This window comes from Adelges cooleyi, unplaced genomic scaffold (assembly GCF_023614345.1).
Source record: "Adelges cooleyi isolate 19-005CV unplaced genomic scaffold, UGA_ACOO_1.1 ACOO_flye_CR_arks_rails_tigmint_CR_PRNA_247, whole genome shotgun sequence".
NCBI classification, from domain to species: domain Eukaryota; kingdom Metazoa; phylum Arthropoda; class Insecta; order Hemiptera; family Adelgidae; genus Adelges; species Adelges cooleyi.
This window is the reverse complement of record NW_026095912.1, coordinates 12,284,787-12,307,691: the sequence shown is the minus strand read 5'-3', so window position 1 is coordinate 12,307,691 and position 22,905 is coordinate 12,284,787. Positions and strand designations below refer to the sequence as shown.

General features: G+C 30.2%; 1 protein-coding gene across 2 annotated transcripts; it reads left to right on the top strand.

Moving 5' to 3' along the window:
* The first annotated feature begins 18,803 nt into the window (after nt 1–18,803).
* LOC126836840 (uncharacterized) lies at nt 18,804–20,792 on the top strand. 2 transcript variants are annotated; one of them, XM_050570496.1, is made up of 5 exons: nt 18,804–18,971; nt 19,375–19,582; nt 19,736–19,794; nt 19,936–20,119; nt 20,330–20,792. In XM_050570496.1, exons 1-5 carry the CDS (start codon nt 18,894–18,896, stop codon nt 20,389–20,391), a joined length of 591 nt encoding a protein of 196 aa, XP_050426453.1. In that variant the 5' UTR covers nt 18,804–18,893; the 3' UTR covers nt 20,392–20,792. The 2 variants fall into 2 exon arrangements, 1 of the variants encoding a protein (XP_050426453.1); XR_007685404.1 differs by lacking the exon at nt 18,804–18,971 and adding an exon at nt 19,188–19,307.
* Nucleotides 20,793–22,905: the final 2,113 nt, after the last annotated feature.

The following is a 22,905-nucleotide window of genomic DNA, read 5'->3' as shown; positions in this document are numbered from 1 at the left end:
TTTGTTGATAACCTCAGACCTTTTCTGGTGTTATCAGACTACCTCATGTTGTAACCAGATTGATATCACGGCTGGAGGTAACCTGGTTGCACGTCGGCCTATACAATTGAATGGGCATTTGTTAAAAAGAGACCTATGTTACAACTTATGACATATGTCAGTAATTTTTATCATGTATAAAAACACAAATTGCTTTAAAATTTGTTAACTTCGCTAATTATTTTTAATACATTATTATTTAATCGAAATTGTGATGATTGATCTGAATAAGCAAATTTATAAACTGTTTTTTGTTTCTCCCGAAAAGTTTTTATAACGTCACGTATTATGTTCCTTTTTAATTCTAATTCCCAATCAATTATAGTATACCGTAGACCTATACAGAAATTGACAGTGATTTGTGACTATAGCTGAAGTTTAAAGCTTTAGTTCATTTTAACTATTAATGAATCGGGAAAACATGTTTTAAAACTTCGGTTAAATGATCTGAGTAATTGGGCACATAAATTGTGTTAAGACAGTTAAAAAGTGATTTTTTCCCGATTTGGCATTTTCCAGTATTTTTAATATCTAAATTCCAATCTTGATAGACAATTAGGTAGGTACTACAACAAATTTAGTAACTATAGAGTATAATTCAGGATTCAGTTACCTACCTTACCTAACATGTGTGTAAAAAGTTTATACAGTGTATACAGAATACTTTTATAATTTCAATTGTTTGAAACTCGAACAGGTAGTTGACTGTTACGGTGGTATATTATGCTTAAATCACAGAGGTTTACTGCAATGGGAATATATTTTTTTATTGAGTACAAGGTATTGCAATTAAAATCATCGATCATTCTAACAGAATTTCACAAGACGTTCATAATTCAGCCATAAAAAAAAAATACCCCCGTACAGTGTAGTCGTGACATAGTGGGGACAGGGAGGTCACAACTCACTGGTCTACAGGAATTGTTAAAACTGAAAGTGATACAATCACTTTCAAATAAACGATTTGGTGCTAACCTGTGGACATTGCACCTCACTTTAATACTTTCTTACTGTACTCGTTTTAACATACTTACCATAAATTCACTGTCACATCAAAGTTTTAAAAGATATTAGAGGTCTAGAAAATGTTTTAAAAGATGAAAAATTGTTTATTATTGAATATGGTAAAATAACATAAATTTAACCAAAAAGAAAAACTACAAAATTGTGATTGTTTCTCATTACGTTGTATGGTATAGAACTGCAGACTGTTTTACTGGTCTTGTTTTATTAATTTTGGGAATACGAGATTCGGGACAAAAATGTAATTATTCCCTATTACTATTATTGTCATGTTTAAGCAATTATTAAAATACATTTTTATTGTTAATGTGTAATTTTACATTAAACATATACCTACCTAATGTATGCTGGGTAATGCTGGCTTAATTAAAAATAACATTAACACTATTGATCGTGTAAAACATATTAAATGTGCTTTTTTAAAAACAAAAAAAACTACATTAGTAATTGTTTGTTTTAACCAATTGAATTGATAGCAGATTATTACTATAATTACAGTAGTTAATACCTATTTATGAAAAATGTTTGTTTGACTGGCAGTTGGAAATAAACACATGTCAGGGTCAATTTCGAATATTTCCGAATGGAGTCAATTACCCAATCTTCGGTATGTAGTAAAAATTATACCGTAGAAATGTTGATGGCCTTTTTTTTTTTTTTTTTTTTATCCATTTTGAACCAATTTAATGGGTGCGTGTACTTATTAAAATTCAACTAAACTCAAAATAAGGATCCCCTTAGTATGACATCCGTGACTGGAAAACCAATGATTGATAGGCTGACGGATTGCCCTTTAGTTTTAGTATAGAGGTGCTTAAGTTTGGAGCCGGAGAACCTTGTTGCTGTGAAATTCAACTCTTCCAGCTTCCTCCTCTCCCAGACGTTTTGGTCTCCCGACATCGAGAAGATTCTCACACCCGGACAACAGCTTATTCGTTCGTCTGATCTAGTAGTGAATGTAAAACTAATAAGAACACTGCCGGAGGATAGGATTAGACTCTTAACGGTTTGTGTCAGCAGGGATTCACGAAGTTATGGAAATTAGCGTTAAAAAAAAAAAAAAAAACTGATCTTTATTAAATAACAGGTATAATTGACGAACGAACAGAAAATGATTGTTTTAAACATTTAACAGATTCGAAGGCGAAATACTGCAAATGTTCACGTCGAATACCACCACGGCCAGCCGCAGCCGCGTTGATCATTACGGGTACAGCCAAAACGGTCCAGATGCAAAGCTCGCAAGGGTCGTGCGAGACTTGATGGCACTCGAAGGTTCACTTGTCGTTGCCCGAGAACGACTCGTCAGAGACCGGATGGAAAGGTACGACAAGAACTGCATAGACAAACAGTACCGGAAAATATTGCAAAGGGCCAGGGCGCATTTGAACGTGGTGAAAACCGGCGCCGTGGCCGCAGATAATTTCGAAAAGATCTCGATCGACGCGCAAAGGTTGACGGCCATGTTTATCGCGATCAAGGATCAACACCGATCGAAAAAGTTCACAAAACGCAAACCGTCGTGGTGGGCAAAATATCTGTTGGTCGTCTACACGCTGTTAATTTCGCTGTCGTTGTGCAGCGTCGGCCATGCGGTTTGGAGTTTTCACTCGTGGCTGATCAGCTCTATAAATATCGCATTTTAATAAAACTACCGCAACAGCCGTTTGTGTTTTGTAATAAAAGTAACGATATTTGTAAAAAAAAAAAACCGTTAATGACCAAAAAAAAAAAAAACGGTTTGACGTCCTATATTTTGCCCCCAAATAAAATAATATAGTCCTTTACGTTCTTAAGGAGTCAAAAACTTTTTAAAAGACGGGTTTTGTATGGGCAATATTTGAGAAAATAAGGGTTTTAATAAATTTCGATCATGTCGATTTGTTTTCAGGTTAATTTCTATAAGGTTCATGGTACAATTTGTAACTATTTCATTTACTTAAAAAGCCAACGAAGTGAATACTAAAAAATTGAGAAATCCAAAGGAAAATTCTAATTGAAATATCAAAAATCGATTGCCACAATAACCGAGAAAAGAAATTGGACCATCCTAAATAGGTCTAAGTTTGTGAAGCTTTTAGGTCTAAAATGTCTAAAAAACTTTTTTTTTGTAATTAATGTAATTGTAAAACATGTTATACTAATTATCATTAAATAGCTGCACAATGTTATGTGCCTATTCAATAGTCAAAAGTAAATATAGTAATATTTCATAAATTATAAAATAGGTTTATTGAAAATGAAACTCAGTAGTGTGTTTAAGCCTTATCTAATTGTATATTTTAGAGTGACCTTAGTAAGTTTATATTCAGTGCATCAAATATATTGTTATTATTTAAAAAGATATTTTTAACCATAATATATTTTATTTTAATTAATTCGTGTATTAATGTTTTTTTAGACAGATAACTATATATTTTTCTACTAAATAATACTTATTAAAAAATGTATCTGAAATCATTATTTGGATCTTATTAAAAATAAAAAAACAAAATTGCATATATTATATAAATATTTATTTTAAAAAACATTTATTTAAGTACAATATTAGTTTAAATAAAAAGTCTCCGAAATTAATATTTGAATCTCATTTAAATAAAAACAAAACTGCATTTTAATTTGAGTTTTTATATTATGTTACGGTCAGGAACTCAACCTCTAGAGCAATTGTCTACCCGACTGGATTTCCTTGGAAGAGAAACGGAATCCTAACAAATTTTAAATGATATACGATTACCTTAAAATTAAACTTAAATACACTTACCTAATAAATTAATGCTGTGTACAAGAACGAAACGTCAAAAATAAAGTCGATTGAAATTATTATTAGTCGATTTATTTATGTGTATATTTAAAAAAATATAAAATAATGAGTTATGACATAGCTACAATATTCATGCTATGGAATTTACTATAAAGTAAATTTACTTACATTTTTATATTAAGTTTGTAATTTACTTTCACTAATGGAAAAAATGTAAAAGGTCAAAATTTGTTATTCGAAAGAGGTTATGTACAAATATTATGCGATTTCGTACAAACAATTAACTATATAGTTACTGGTCACCCAATTAGATAAATATTTAACATTAAGGTAAATATGACCAAAATAAATTTAAATTTACTTCGAACATTTTTCATTAAAACCGTAGTTACCTAGGTATTATTATTATATAATTAAAAATACTTTACTTTTTAAGAAGTTTACTTGTTTTTAGAGTTTAAAATAATATTGGCCTTGACAAAAGGCTTGTATTTAATAAAAATACTGTTATCGTTATTGTCAACAAGTAAACAACTGAATGTTTTAATTTAAAAAATTGGTACCTATTTAAAATTGTTAATTTTATTCAATGCGAAATTCAATACTAAAAACAAATGTAAGTATTTTTACCAGCGAACCTCTCTGTTTAATATAGTTTATATTATATGTTATGTATATGCATGTTTAAATATTAACATCAAACGATTTTAGGTTGAGAACACACAAAAGTGGGCGTTATGTCAATAAAATCGAATTCGCTAAAGCTTTGAGTTACGGCATTGCTAATCATATATTAAAACATTTATGTAACGAAGGAACTTCGGGCTCGGATCAAATGTCTATGGACAAATTATTAGCAGGCTATAAACAAATTACCGGCAAGACACTGGATTCTAACTCACAGACGAAGCCGGATAAAATTAAACTCGGAGTAGCGGGCGCCGTAGACGATATGTTAACTTCGGTGCAAAAAGGAGTCGACTTCAAAAACATGTATCCCTCGAAAACAGACGGTGGCTCCAAGAAAAACAAAAACCAATTACCCGAAGATAAAGATATGACACCCGAGCAACGTAGGAAAATGCAGATGGAAGCCAGGAGAGCAGGGCAAAACGCATCGGGCAAACAGAATATCATAGGAGATTCCAACAGAAGAGCCGGACTAAATAATGGCACACCTAGTAGTTCCGGAAGGCCAGGGGGACGTGGCGCACCGGGCGTACTTGGTGGATCCGGCGAAAGGAGTGGTATCGGCGGACGTAGCGGTCCTGGTGGACCGGGCGGCCGTAGCGGAACAGGTAAATCCGGTGGACAAAGTAAAACCCGCATACTCGACGGGCGCGGTGGACCCGGTGCACGTAGCGAACCAGGTAAATCCGGTGCGCCTGGTGCACAGAGTGGAGCCGGTAGACTAGGTCGGCCCGGTGGACTCGGTGGACGCGGTGGGCCCGGCGGGTCCGATGTACTCATCGGGCGTGGCGGGCCCGGTGGACGGAGTCAAAAGAACAAAGGAAAACTAAGTTCCAGCATGACGGATAGCTCAAAAGATAAAACGAAAAAATTGAATAAATCTATAGCAAACAAAGGCGGTGTCGGCCGTTCGAAATCCTTGACCGACAATAACAAAGGCATGCGACTGAAGGGTGCCGCCAATTCTGGCGACCTAGGAAAATTACAAGGCGCCAAGACAAAAGAACAGTCTGGCCAAGGGGGAGCGAATAATTTACAAAGCTCCAGGAAACCGGGACAATCGAGCAAGCCTAATGCAATTGATAGTAGCCAAGAAAGAAAGACGAGCCAGGGAAAAGGTGGAAAATCCGGTGACAACGGCTTGGGTACGAAATCGGGAAATGCGAAAGACGGCAAACAAAGAGGGAAAAACGGAGTATCCTATTTATCTGACGACGATAACCAAAATTTACCCGGCAACAGGCGCAAAGGGGAATTGGGGTCCAAAAACATTAATTACCATCCATCGAGAAGTGACGACGAAAGAGACGGAAAAGGCGGCAAGGGAAAAGGGAAAACCGATGATTTGAAAAAGCAAGGTGGTAAAATGTCTTCGGGCGAAACCGATAGGGACGGCCGTCTGAAAACGCCGGGAGAAAAACAAACTGATGGCTATGGTAAGGATGGATTGGGCAAAGGCGGACATGGAAAAGATGGACACGGTGCCCTGGGAAAAGATCTCCAATGCGACCGGGATGGTTACGTTAGAGGTTCCAATCTTGCTGATACAAAAATCAAGTGTGAGAACATTTGTCAAGAAAAACCCACACAAGCGAAAAACATTTGCCAAATCGAATGTCCCAGACAGTGCGCTGAATCTACGAAGGTAACAGATTATTATTTTAGTTTTATTACCTAGTGTAATGTAAAGTTTGTACGTTCTTTTTTTATCTCTAAGCATATTAAGTTTGCTTAGATCGTTTACTTTTTAAAAATTCTTTGCAATTGGATGGATTAAGTTCAAAATATCCTCCAATATGCAGTACGCCGTTTAAGATTTACTCATTCACAAGCTATTTTAAACATGAATTACCTTACACAAAAGAGTGGCTCATTTTTGTCACTTCTAATACAAGTTCATATGGAATTTCCAATACCTATCACTAGTTTACGCCTTAACCTTAAACTTAAATGTTTTTCCTCAAATTTGTAATGTACCTTTTTAAAAACTAAAATTTATATCTCTTCGTGAATGTAGCAATAATAATTTGATTGCTATAATTTGTTTTCAGATATACGAAGCCTCAAAGAAAGGCAGCCGCTTTGAAGTAAAACAGATTACAAAAAGAGAATACTGTCAAAATAAAGCTTAGAAGCTCGATTTTTTTATGAGTTCTTATGTTGGTCGTATGTTAAAATTTCCTCAGTCCTCAGGCTACTGATACCGATTTGTGGTAATTGACTTGTAATAATAAATTAAATTTAAAAATAAAAATTTTAACCAGTTAGCGATGAGTGTTTTTAATATTTATAATTTTTATTTTATCGCTATGCGATTTTCAAAACTAATCTAATAAACTATCTTTTAAAAATGTAATTGGACTGGATATCTATAAGGAATACTTTCATCCAATACTTGTGCACTAAAATTAATTTTAATTTCAAATTGTAACGCATCAGTTTTAACGATTCACATGCACAATAGCAAATTCTAAAACCTTTATTGATGAATACTCCGATTGCCATGTTAATAACGAATATTTTTGTGAATGCGGGATTCCTGTTACCTTAATAATATTATCTATCTTTGCCAATATTATAGGACCTCTGATCAAATACACAGTATTGGATTTTAGGAGCTACAATAATAATTTATAACAACACCTGTAAATGACGCACAAGCGACGCAAACATATTAAAATGTGGGTTTTATTTTATATATTATAATATTAACCATTAAAACATATTTTGTGTTTTTGTTGCTTGGTACTTACTAAGCCTATGTTTATGAAGACATATGTATAAGTTATAAATACCGGGTGATTCTTTTAACACACTACACTAGTATAATAGTATAGGTACTTTCAAAAAATTGCAATTTTGCAGTGTTACTTTTTGGAAACATTTTCAATTATGTTTTGTACAATATATTGTAATATTTTTATTAGTATTTTCTTGAACTCTGTTAACTTATAAAACTTAGATGACAAAGTATATATTTAATTAGCTTTTTAAATTAAGAATTCTTATTGTAATACATCCTTAGACAATTCCAATTTTGATTTTCTTATAAATTAATCTTTTAACTATAAATAAAAAATAAATTCTTATCATAAAACTACCAATAATAAATAATGGTATTATTGATGAGATCCCAATTTTTGTTTTTATTAAACAAACAAAAAAGTATATATTTATATTTATTAGCATCCACGTTGAGCTGCATGTAACTGATCCTTTATGTGCCAAATTTGTAGACTAGGCTTAGCTCTTAGCTAAATAGTAATTTTATGGGCCCAATGTTGCCGAAGTTTTGTTGCCACATCCCCTTTAAAATCTTAGAACCCGCAAAACGTTAACATAATATTATTTCCACCTAAACTCTTATTTATATTTTATTTTTAGTCAAATAATATATATTTAAAATAAATATATATAATAGGATAATTAAGAAAAACGTACTCACACAATTTTTTTCTCTTTTACTATATATTATTCTTCATTTAATTCTATGAGTATAACAAAATAATGGAAAAAGTCATAAGATTATTTTCATAATGATGTATTTTGATGTAGCAGGATACTGTTTTACTTAGCGTGTGTTTGTTTTATATTATAGTTTAGATGCTTCAGTACGATTTGAATATTTTGAGTAAAAAACAATAAGTTACATGCCCAGAATTTTTTTTAAATTTCTTATCCCTCGTTTCTTGTTTGATTTTATTGTCCATCATACCAAATATATTATAATGTCAAACCGTATATTCTTTTATCATGTGTATATGTAAAATATACTTAAATTATTTTTTTTATCCAAAGTACATATTCTAAAGAAAAATATTCTAAACAAATTGTATTTAGGTCTTGTTTATGAATCCTATTATAAATAAATATATTATAATATATAATACTGCATAATTATTTTATCGAAAACAAAGTGAAGGGTTTACTGTACGTTGTTGAATTTTATTCTTTTGTAGCAGCCAAACGTGAGCCGTAAAAGATAAAAGTAATGCATGTTCTATTTTATTTTATTTCATAAAGAATTTTTTAGCTTCGATGCAAAGCGAGAAGGTATTGGTTTTACTCTGATGTGGGCTTTTTTTTTCGCTGTATACACTGTAACTTTTTTAATACTAGACCAATTCTTTCGAATAGCAACTCTATAAAAAACCCAAAACCTAAATTTACATTTTTTAAGTTGTTGCAATATGTAATGGTTTGTAGAACAACTAGGATATGTTATAACATAATTTGTAAAAATAAATTGTATTTCAACATATTATGGCAGAAAATTAAACATTGTGACCACATAATTATTTCAAAAACAATTCTTAAATGTTATAATTTTAATGACTATACATGAGTTTTAACCTAAAAAAAACTATTAATAAAATACGATTATTTGCGAATTCTTACGTGGAATTTCTAACTGTTAGTTTCCAATTCTTTCAGACGTTTGTAATGGTTGGACTCTTTGAGACTTATCAACGAGTTGATCACTCCGAAATCGATGTTTTTAGTAATGTTCTGGATGAACTTCACATATATATCAACGATCATTTGTATGACAGTGGGCAAAAACAAGTTATCTAAACGGTCTAAATTTTTAGAATCATCATTGACCTCTCTTATAATGCTAGCTAACCATTCTCTTGCAAAATTTTTATACAACCTTATATCGTCGGTAAATGGAGTTAAATCGCTATTAACAGAAGCCATGTTTTTTAAAGCGTGCATTATACTGTTTATGTAAGAATTAATTCTATACTCATTTTTTCCCTTCATTGTTTTGATTGCAATATTTATGTCTACATCATCGGGCTGACCTATCTGAATGGCGAATTCTTTTAGACCATTAATTATATTACGATTGTGCAAATTCGATTTATTGCAATGCAAAATAGGTATCGATAAAAATTGGAGCTGTCCCATTACTTGTTTTTTATACAAAAAATATACAACGATAATTCTCATGACGATTGCTTTCAGTACGCTTCTGAAATCACGTTGTAATGTTATGAGGTACTCTATATATTTACACAATGGCACGTTAAGAGAGTTGGTTTGCTTAAAACGTTGTTCTAATATTTCCGAAACTTTAGATTTTTCGGATATAGCCCAAAACATCATCAATTGAACCATCGATACTTTTGTTTCAAACAGGTGACACAACCGTAATCGCTTGAGTTCAAAGCGCTCAATACCTGAGTCGGAATTCTTCTTAATTTTTCTGACTCCTGACAATTCGACCCCTTCCAATTCGTTTGGTTCTGTATCGTACACCTGACACTCGTTGGACTTGGTGAACTCTTCGAGTACCATTTTGACGGCATTTTGAGTGGAAATCATAACATCTAAGCTGTAAGGTTCGTTACCGTTCCGGTAGTTCTGGAGAAACTTTTCTGCCTTTAAACTATACATATAAAATATCCATATGACTTCCGTGGGACATTTCCAACTTATGTTTTTCTTATTGTACGCGTCATCGACCATGGATTGCGCTTCTTTCGTAAACGTTATATAGCTTACTTCATGCTCTGACAGTTTGCTCAACTTCTTCGGCTCCGACAAATACGTGTTGATTAAATTTATATGCACTAGAGCTCTAAGTACTAAACGGCATTGTGTTTCTTTTTGCTCTTCTAAAACGTTGTCTTTAGCCCCTCGAAAACTACATAACAACGATAGAATAAGTAATATCTTAAAATGTATCATTATGATTGTCGAATAACACTAGCTTAGAATATGTAGCACAAAATAGGTGTGATATTTTTTAAACATTCACACTACTGTATTGTAGTTTGGCTCAAACATGAAAAACAACACATAACAGTTATTTTCGTGCTATTTAGTTATAACAAACACAGTTGCGATCAACTCGTTCATGTGTCATTAACAATATTATTATACCGGGTGATTCTTTTAACGCCCTACTCTAGTTTACTCTTAAAATAATTGCAAATTTGTAGTGGTTATTTTTGAAAAACATTTTGATTATACTATATTACTATATAAAACAATATTTAATTTTTTATCTCTTTTAGTATTTTCTAGAGCCTTATCAACTTTTGAAACCTAAATGGTAACGTATATATATATATTTAAATTTTTAAATTAACAATAATTTGCTGAAAAAATTGACTGGTCGTTAACCAGTTTTGAATGAATAGTTGTAAAGTTATTAAATTTTAAAATTTAGGAAAACGTGAAGTGCAGTATCCACTGATTTGTATCAAAGAGTTTATTTTTAAGTGATTTCGGAAAATTTGAAGACTCGTATAGTTTTTTGTTTTTTGCGATTATAAGGGCGAAGGAGGGTAAATTTTCAACTTTTATACTTCCCTCTTAAGTACCAACTGGATAAAACTTGTGAATTAAAAAGTTGCTACTCGAAGGAATTAGTCCAGCTGTTACAGTGTACTCAGACACAAAAAATTACACATCATAGTAAAATGAGATTTCTTCAATAACAGTTTTTTTTATAGTTATTTAACCATTACTCACCGAAAAATAACAATCAATTTGAATAAACATTATTTACCAACCCTTGATTAAACTATTTTATTTATATGAAAAAAATACTGATTATAAGTATAGGTAATAAAAGAAATTATTACATAGATAAAATTGTATAAAATACAATGCTTAATATGCTAATGTAACATTTATGGGGTCAATAGCAATAAAGTATTTATCAAATTACTAATTGGTCTACATTTTTATAATTTATGTATTTATTCACAATTCGTTATCGATCAGTCAAATCTTTCAGCGATTTTTTCTCATTTAAAAATGTTAATAAAATATATTCGTTTCCGTTTAAATTTCAAAAGTTGATAGTACTCTGGAAAATACAAAACAGGACAATACTTATTTTATAGTATTGTGCAATAACAAAAAATATGAGATACAATTTAAAAAAAAAAAACCAGTACAGTGGGGTCGGGGCATAGTGGGGACGGGGAGGTCACAGGTTTATAGGAATTTTTAAATCTGAAAGTGATAAAATCACTTTCGAAAAAACGCTTCGATGCAAATCGGTAGTTAGTATTTTCAAGGCAGTACAATCTAAACCAAGCACAGTGTAAGCTAGCAAAGTTAGAAAGTATTAAATTGAATCGGCCATTTCAAAAACGACTTAGGTCACCGATTTTTCAAAACTGTCTTTTTATCAAATGTAATAATTATATACTTTGCTACGTATTCTGTGTGAAAACTCAATTTGTCAGACTCGTATTTAATACAAATGTTGAGTACAAGAAATTTGAATCACTGCAAAATATATTTATGAAGTTTCTTGTGGCTAGTGTAATATTTCAAATTTGTGACTTGTGTCGTTTTTTAAATGACTGATAAAATTACAAAATAGAAGCATCAAAGCGTTTATTTGAAAGTGATTTATCCAAGTTTCACTCTATTGCATATTGATTAGCATTGATGCCAGATCACATCTACATTATGATAACTAAGTCCTCTCGGATAAAATCACTTTCAAATTAACGCTTTGATGCTTCTATTTTGTAATTTTATCAGTCATTTAAAAAACGACACAAGTCACAAATTTGAAATATTACACTAGCCACAAGAAACTTCATAAATATATTTTGCAGTGATTCAAATTTCTTGTACTCAACATTTGTATTAAATACGAGTCTGACAAATTGAGTTTTCACACAGAATACGTAGCAAAGTATATAATTATTACATTTGATAAAAAGACAGTTTTGAAAAATCGGTGACCTAAGTCGTTTTTGAAATGGCCGATTCAATTTAATACTTTCTAACTTTGCTAGCTTACACTGTGCTTGGTTTAGATTGTACTGCCTTGAAAATACTAACTACCGATTTGCATCGAAGCGTTTTTTCGAAAGTGATTTTATCACTTTCAGATTTAAAAATTCCTATAAACCTGTGACCTCCCCGTCCCCACTATGCCCCGACCCCACTGTACTGGTTTTTTTTCATATGGTAGTATAGTGTGATCAAGGTTTCATGGGATATTTAATTATTTTTATTCATATCGTTTTTAACAATGTCATCTCAATTTCTCACATTTTTTGTTTTTATCCCCCCCCTCCTCCGCACTAACGTAGTTTTTTGATAGCAACGTCTAAAACTTAAATGGTAAGTTTTCAGTTTAAATGTTAAGATGGTAAGGGAAGTGCGGTTGAGAAGCAAGTTTATCGCCAAATGTTCACTTGTGTAATTAAATTGAATGTAAAACTTGTTTGCAATATACTAAAAGCAAACATACGCATACAATATGTGAGCTTTTTTCACATTTACACGTGCATGTACTTCTTGCATGTATTTCAAAAGTTGCTATCAAAAAAAAAAATTGTTGGGAGATGGGTAAAAACTAAAACCATAATTAATTAATTAATTAATTCGGTGAACGTTAAGCTCTAAATTTTACAATTGTAGATAACTTTTAGAGAAAACTTTACAAAAAATGTGTAATCGATTGTTTAGAATTTGTAAAAATAATCACGTGTAGCCTACCTACGGTTATGCCACATTACAATATAGGTATCTATAGTTTCCATATTTTTTAGATACCTAACAAAATGTTTTTCGTTGTAAGCATATTATGCTTAATACTTTTAAATAGTACGAAAACGCAATAACATATTTTTTTCCATAAAACAAATGCGTCATATTAAACCTATAATAATAAAAAAAATAAAAAAAAATTAGAATTACCTATATCGATTACGTTTTATATTATTACCAATAGGTATTATTTTTCAGAAATTTATATTAGTTGTCAAACTAACAATGTCTAATATAATACTCCCGTAATAAAATTACAATTTTGATCGTCTTATAAATAAACTTTTTGACTATGGAAAAAAATAAATTAGAATTTAAAAAAACTACCAATACTATTAAAGAGGTCCCGATTTTGACTTCAAAAATAAAGTAATTATCTAAAGAACACGTTATTCAATTAAAAGTTAAAGTTATTCGAATAATTCCAAACATAATTCGAATAATGTTTTATTCAGATAAAAATTATTCGAAGAATTTAAAATAAAATTATTTGAATAAAGAGATAAATAATTTAATCAAATAATTTGAAATTAAAATATTCGAATACTTTGTAAACTTATTATTAAATAGTTTTAAGTGTTTTATTTTATAGTAATTATATTTTAAAACATTAGATTGTAGAAATACAATACTACTAGGAAGGTTGGAGAGTAGAGTTTATTTTTATTTGCGTGCATTTTTCAACCGCATTCCACCCGACCACCCCCCATTCTAAATTTTAAACTTAAATAACATTGGAAAAATTTTAATATTGTCTAATTATTGCACTAAAATAATCATCCAGTATTCTAGCATAATATATTTATTCAAAATTTTTTTTAGCCTTGAATTTTCATTTTAGGCGACTTAGTTAGTAAATATACGGCACAGTTCATGTACATATTACAGTGTAATTTACGAACAAAAAATTGGTCCTTTAAAAGTGTTTGGTACACTTGAATAAAGCATGAAATACCTTTGTTCTCAATATGATCCCTTGATGAAACAAAACGCTTAGTGTACAAAAAGCTAAAAAATTACACGGTCGTGTAAACAGATAATAGGAACATATTTTGTGTTTGTCGAACGGCCTAGCAACTAGGTACTGTTTATTTATGATTCACAGCTTCGATTATTATATGTATATTATGAACAAAGAAAATATATACATGTACTTATTAAGTTTTATGCTGAAATCGCAATAACAGCAGCCATTAAAAAGAAATAGAATCATTACAGTTTTAAATCCCTGCAAAACATCAAGTGTTATACATTTCTAACATAATTTAATCATGTATTTTAAATATATTATGATTTTTTCGTACATGTTATTTTACTTTATAGTAGCTAATGCAACTCTTACTCCTAAAGTAATTGGAACTTTTTCTATCTAAATATATGATCCATTGAAAAAAATAGTTCTCTAAGACCTAGAAAATGATATACTAGTATAATAATTGGAGACATTATTTCTATAATAGTAGTATAATTCACATAGTGTATTCAAAATAAAAATGTAATGTTTTTAGCAACTCGCCGACTTTTATGAAAAGGTAACAAAAAAAGATATAGATAACAAGCAAAGAAAAGCTGATTTTTATAATAAGCCATGTTTACGAGGAGACTTTACCTTAACTACAGTACGAAAATACCTTAAAGAAGACGAGCCAAACCTACTTGCGGAAGATGTCCATAGGATAATACTACATACGCGGGGTACGTTTAATAGTAATAATTCAGTAATGGTATTGTAAAATATATAATATATGAAATGTGATTTGTGAATAACCAATAATCACATTAATGTTATTATCGGTAGTGTGTTTTTTTTATAAAATTTCTGAGGAGTACTTATATTATCGCGCTGAAGTTTGTAAAGATAATTTTAAATGATAGACCAATAATTGTAAGTAATATTGAAACATTAATTTTACGACATTCCTCTTGGAATTTTTTATAAATTATTTAAAAATTAAACAAGCGGACCAACAAAATTGTGGTTTTAGATAGCTTTTGGCAATACCCGTTATGGCCAAATATTGTGCATAAAAATGCGATTATAAAAATTGTAATCAATCAATTTCGTTACAACACAAAATAGTTCGGTAAATTATAATGCAAATACCTTTATAATAATTTCTAGGTTATCATATATCATTAAAGACATTTCAATCAGCAATGATTATGAAATTTACTGATGGGGTAATTTGAATTTTTTTCTATCTAAATACATGATTCATTAGAGAAACAAAAATACTCTATAAACCTATTGAATAATAGTTGCATTCTTTCTATATTAGGAGTATTCATATTGTGTTTTAAAAAAAAAATTTTATGATTTAAGCAACTCAACACAATTTATGATGTGGTTAAAAGGAATACAAAAATTGTGGAAAAAACACTGTGTGGCATGAAGGAAACAAAAGTAGTAAACAAGGATGGAGTGAAAAATTACTTCAAAGAGGAACTCCACAATTATAGTCTAAAAACATGGGAAGTCGAAGAGATAATTGCAAACTTGCGTGGTACGTTAAATTATAATAATTCAGTAATAGATGTTGTAAAGTATATAATATGTAAAATTTGAAAAACTAAAAATCACTTTGATGATGTTATAGCCAAGTATTTTACATAAAAACATAATCATAAAAATAATATTATAACCAGACCATTCGTAACAGGTTAATATAGTTTGGTAATTTATAACGTGAATTCTTTTATAATGATTTCTAGATAAACATATGACAAGAGAGGAATTTAAAAAATTAATGAATTTTGAAGACGACGGGTATGTGGAAATAAGGATTGAATAATGTTTAAATAATGTGGACGCTACAGAACCAGCCAGTGGCGAGTTTAAAACTTTGCCGCCTCTAGGCAAGTAATTATTTTACTCTTTTAACAGTACAATTTTCGTTTCGTTATAAAGTATGGTTTTATTTTTTATTAATATGAAACTTAAAATAAAAATTTGGTTCAGGCATAATGTAGTCGGAGCACATTGAGTAGGATGAGGGGAGGTTTTACACCCAGAAAGAGAAGTAATAATAACATGTATCTACATTCTTCCCCTTTTATTGAGAAAGGGCTTTTGATCATTTGTTGGTTTGTAAACGTTTGTCGATAGTACATTATCTAATAATTTTAAACCATAAAAAATACATAAAAACTACCTAATGTTAAAAAATTCATGGAGCGTCCTAATTTTAAGTTCGTAAGATGTGTAGAATATTTGGTTTTTATCGATTTTTAAGGGGAAAGAATGAACTTTTTGTAAATGCTATTTAAAGAAATCTGTGTAGCGTTTTAGAAAATGCCTTAAGTTCATGCACAAAAAAAACATCATTGTAAAAACAATATACCTTCTCGGCTACAATATTTTGTGAAACAGTATGTACAGCTGATGTGTATTTAATAAAAACTAAATTTTATGCTAAAATACAAACAAAATTTCAACGACCCTTATAATATAAATTTTACCTACTAACCTTTGGCTACGAAAATCACATACAAAATATTGTCGGGATATAAAATATCAAAAAAATATAAAACCCATAAGCTCAGAAAGAGTAAAAATGCTTTCGTTTAGTTTAAATTTACTAAATTTGTGACCGAGGACTAGAAATTTGATTGAATCTAGATTGGGCCTTTAAAATCTAAAGAGAAATGGGAACAAATTACCGTTAAACCGTGGTAAAATGTTAGGTTACTTTGTTAGAGTACATTTCATACAGTAAACAGGTAACTGAGAAATAGTTTCAATATGTTAATTACGACAGTCGACAAGGTCTCAAAACAATAATTGTAGACAAACTATGAACACTAAACGTAATAAAATTGTATGCACATTACTGCTTTATAAAGCACTTTTAATTTATTTATGGAGTATATTTATCACTTTAAGTTATATTAATAGATATTCCTGACGACGGTGACTTCTCCCACCGACGGATATTACGATGTTTTACATATTATACTGTATTGTTATCACATTATAAATTTTTTTGTTCAATATTTCAGGGCTACAAAATTACTACAATCCTACCGTCATTTACTATATTCAAAAATCTAAACTGTTTAAAGTATTTCATTTATCTCTATAAAAAAAAAAAAAAATTGAGGTAGTATGCTGTTAGTTTATTAAATTTTTATTTTATGTATTCCTAAAAATCTAAGGGGAGTGTGGATTATTTTTGTTTTAATCAATTATATGTAGAACTATTTGTGTGAATTTTTAAATGTTATATTTAAACATTAAAACCTAAAAATTTGAAACAACTTGTTTTCTGTTGATTAAAAATATAAATTAACCTTAGCTGATGTGGTTTGGTTTTTAATAATATAAGAAAAATATATGGAAAAAAAATATATATTTATCTTTTTTTGCGGAACTGATTAATATACCAAAAACTAATAAAATATAATCCTTCAGGATTACCTGGAATACCTGTACATGTAAACTTATCCCTGATATATTTCGTAACACTATTACCTGTATACAATTATCTTGACACTACGTTTACTTCTTTATACCATTCACTACCCTATTCCAATTTTCATCTACATTTCCAATCATGCTTCTCACTAACTCTTCCTTAATTTTGAATAAATTACTTTTTTAGATATTGTGTTCTTTTATAGGAATCCACTACGGTATAAAAGCCACAGTATACAGTGTGGTCCATAACCTGTGCAGTACATGACAAAAGTAATGCTTGTTTTATTTTATTTTATTTCATTAAGTCATTTTTTTTGAAAATTCTATGTAAAGCTAGCTGTATTAAAGTTTTTTTTTTTAATTTGGTGTAATTTTTAATAATAGCATGTATAATATAGTGTGATCATTTTATCGTGAACCACTCAATATCTCACAGGGTTTAATGGGATATTTAATTAATTTATTCATATCGTTTATAAACAATGTCAAATGTTAGAATGGTAGGGGAAGTACGTTTGAGAAGTGTGAACATTAAGATGATAAAATAAAAACGTGAAAAAAAATTATTAATTGAGTCTTAACCCAATGAGACATTTAGTGGTTCGTGATACAATGATCGCCTTGTATATCGCCAACCTTACACTTGTGCAAATATATTGAACTCAAAACTTGTTCGCAATATACCAAAAGAAGCATACGCATTCAAAATGTAAGCTTTGTTCACATGTACACACAAAATTTATTCGAACAATTTAAAATTCAATTATTTGAATAAAAAGATATTCGAATAATTTTTAATTTAAATATTCGAATACTATTTAATTATATTACATATTAAATATGTTTTTTCAGTAATTTATTTTAAAATATTAGTTTGTAGAACTACAAAATTGTACTCATCTTAAGGGTAAACTAGTGTAGGTTGTTAAAAAAATCATTCGGTATACTATATTTTTTCAATTTTTATTTTCTAGAATTTTATTTGGGCGTCTTAGTTAAAATACGACACGGTTTATGTACAAATTAAACTTTAAAGTGTAGTTTATGAATAAAAAATTGTTTCTTTAAAAGTGTTAGGTACACTTGAATAAAGCATGACCTGGTTTCGTTCTCAATGTTCTCCTTTGATTAAAATGCTTAGTGTACAAAAAGCCAAAAAATATTATTTTGTTATAAGACGGTTGTGTAAACAGGTAATAGGAACATATTCTGTGTTTGTCAAACTGCCAAACCACTACCGTTTACTTATGATGCACAGCCTTAATTTTAATACGTATATTATGTTGAACAAACAAAATATATGTAAGTATTTATTAGTTTTACGCTGATATCGCAATAACAGCAGCCATTAAAAAGAATAAGAATTATTAAAGTCTTAAATCCCTGCAAACATCAAGTGTTATACGTGTACAACAAAATTTAATCATGTATTTCAAATTTATAGTTATCTTCACATCAATGTTATTTTACTTTCTAGTGGCTAATGCAACACTTACTCCTAAGGTAATTGGAACTTTTTCTATCTAAATATACGATTCATTGAAAAAAATAATACTCTAAGACCTAGTGAATAATATACTAGTAATAATTTGAGACATATTATTTTTATAATAGTAGTATAATTCGCATATTATATTAAAAATAAATACGCTTTTCTAAAAAATAGTAAAAAAATTATTTTACTACAAGAACAATTTACCAATCAGTTGTAGCACCCCCATATTTGACATACCGGCATTTGCGATTTGGATGTCTGAGTCCCTATATAATTACAGGATATTGCATTGACATCCTAGATGATTGTCTGTGCAAAGTTTCAGCCTTCTACGACATTAGGAAGTGGGTTTAATTAATTTTGCATGGGTATTTACAAGAAAAACATGTAATAAAAATGAAATGTTTTTAGGAACTCGCTGACTTTTATGAAAAGGTAACACTTAAAGATAAAAATTTCAAGCTAAAAGAACTGACTTACTCAGTAACTAAGCTTTATAAAATTGAGGAGCCATTTGTAAAAGGACAATTTACCTTAGCTACAGTACGAAAATACATTGATGACGACAAGCCTAACCTACTTGAAGAAGATGTTGACAATATAATACTACACACGTGGGGTACGTTGAATTATAATACTTCAGCAATGGTGTTGTAAAACATTAAATGTATAATATTATGTAAAAATATGTGAATAATCAATTATCACATTGATGTTATTATCGGTAGTGTGCGGTAAATTTTAATGCGAATACCTTTTTAACAATTTCTAGCTCGTCATATGTCATTAGAGGAATTTCTAGCAGCAATGAATGAGAAATTTACTGATTGGGTAATTTAATTTTTTTCTATCCAAATATATGATTCATTAGAGAAAAAAAATACTCTATAAACCTAGTGAATAATAGTCACATTCTTTCTATAACAGGAGTATTCACATTGTGTTTAAAAAATTAAAATGTTGTGATTTAAGGAACTCGATACAATTTATGATGTGGTTGAGAGAAGGGGGGAACCAATTGTGGTAAAAACGCTGTTTAGCACGAAAGTAACCAAAAAAGTAACCAAGGATGGAGTGCGAAATTACTTTAAAAAGGAATTCCACATTTATAAACTAACTGAAGGGGAAGTCGAAGGGATAATTGCAAACTTGCGTGGTACGTTAAATTATAATAATTCAGTAATAGATGTTGTAAAGTATATAATATGTAAAATTTGAAAAACTAAAAATCACTTTGATGTTGTACAATGTTGATGTTATGGCCAAGATTGTACATAAAAACGTAATAATAATAATAATGACCATTCGTTACAGGTTAATATAGTTTGGTAATTTATAACGTGAATACTTTTATAATGATTTAAAGATGAACATATGACAAGAGAGGAATTTAAAAAATTAATGAGGTCTCAAGACAACATTAAATAATGTGGACGCTACAACACCACCAGCCAGTGGTGAGTTTAAAACTCTGCCGCTTCTAGGCAAGTAATTATGTCACCCTTTTAACAGTACATTTTTCGTTTCGTTATAAAATATGATTTTATTTTTTTTATTAATATGATAACTTAAAATAAAAATTGCCACATTTTTTAAAAAGCCAGTACAGTGAGATTACGACGTTTTACATAATTTACAAATACTGTACTGTTGTCACATTGTACATTTTTTTTTAACAGTATTTCAGGGCTACAAAATTACTATAATATCCTACCGTTGTTTACTATATTCAAAAGTCCAAACTATATAAAAAATTTAATTTATCTCCTAAAAAAAATGTCAAGGTATGTTGTTAGCTTATTTAATTTTATGTATTCTTAAAAATCTAAAGGGTGTGTGAGTTACTTTTGTTTTAATCAATTATAGTACTATTTGTGTTATTTTGTAAATATAATATTTTAACATTAAAACGTTATAAAAATGTTAAGCAACTCGTTTTCTGTTGATTAAATATATAAGTTAACCTATACAGAGCCGATAATTATATTAAAAACTAAAAAATATATTCCTTCAAGATTAACCTGTATACTTACTTGTACGTGTAAGCCTATCCCTGTTATATTTCTTAATACTATTAATACCTGTATACAAATTACAGTTATCCTACCACCACGTGGTAATACCATTGGGGTAAATGGTCAAGTAGAAAAAAAAAGTGTTTCAACACAGCTAATGTGATCGTATCAAGTCAATGGAATTACATTAACACAGAGCTGTGGTGATCGCACCTAACCTAACCTAACCTTTAGAGCTTAGGAAAAGAAGAAGGGTGTGACAATAAGTAAAATATTCTCAAGGATCAAAATAGCAAAAGAGCTAGCTTTTTTTAGGGTTACCACCATTGACTATTTATAGTTAATGGTTACCACAAAGTTATATTGTTGATTGAACAGCTAACTATACTTTCACAAAGCTTAGCTTTTTTCATTACTTTAGATTCAAAAAAAATCTTTGAAAAGGTTATAATGAAATTTTGAGATCACCTTATAGCAACAACAATTAATTTTCAGAATAAAAATTATAAATTAGCATAACACCAAGTATAAATAGTGAGTTGATATAATAATATAATACAGTGTTGCCCGATCGTTATGGGTTGCTTCTCATATAATACACCTATCAATATTTTCTTAATTATTTACATGACAAAGTAATAAAAAAGACAACAAAACACATATTTTACCATACAAAAGTTTAAACCCTATCAATAAATGTAATAAAAACAATAATATTAATATAAATAATTAACATTGTATTCATATATAATAATACTAAAATTCAAATAAATATTTGATATAATAAGAATAAAAAAAATAATAATTGTTCATACAATCACAATATTAATGCCACTTGTAGTAGGCAATTTGACTATAAATTAAGTATATGGCCTTGTATGACTATTCCAAAAAAAGTATACAATTTATAAAAATGGCAAAGTGATTAAATATTTTGAGTTTGGAAAAACCTTTAAGCACGATGTCTAAGGTCTTTTAGTAGCATAAAGAAAGCGTTGATGTCGCCTAAGGTTTGAAATTTCCGAAAAAGACTTTTTGCAAAGGTTACATGTGTAGGGCTATTCACCGGTGTGTACGCGTTTATGTCGTGTAAGGTTTCCATTTAAAGAACATTTAAAAGATAATATAATCTTAAATTAAGATGAAATTATCTTAAATCGTGCCTGGGAGGCAGCCGTTTTGTGTACCATTTTCATGGAAAGTAAAAATGCTACGTTACTTTTCCATGATAAATATTAAAATGTTAGGTCAGGTGATGATGACACCGTAATACATTCGATAAGTCATAGAAAAAACAATGAATAACACGGACAAAACAATAAGTATTCACAAACTGGCAGCCTCCCAGAGTTCAGTGATACTCGTACTCGTTCTCGTGGCACAAAACATAGCAGACTTGGGCGTTATGGAAACTCGGTTGTCGAATATCGTTAAACATTACGCGTTTACTATATTTTATATTATAAAATTTAAAAATAACACACAAGTATACTTTGGTATTTATATGTTAGAACAAACGAGCGCACGCCGATTCGGTTGCTATCCGAGTAATGTTGATCACAGGGTTAAGCAACATACGACGGCCACCCACAAAGCCGACCGCGGTAACCTCCGGTGGGAAACGGCTTTTCCGCAAGGGTTAATGTCGTACACAATATCGTAGAACGCTTCAGCACTTTCGTAGTATATGTCTGGCATGTCTGGTATCGGCGTGGTGATCTCTTTCGTCCCGCCGCCTGTCGACGACTCCGGTGAGCTGGTCGGTGCTTCTTCGTCCGTATCGCCTAACATCAGATCTTCCGTATCGATTTTGACCATGTAATAAACCCACGGCAAATAGTAAGAGACGATGGAAAAGTGCGACACGTAAATGCGTCGATCTTTGTTGCGATCAGGATGCAGTATTGGTCTGTCGGTTGAATCTGCG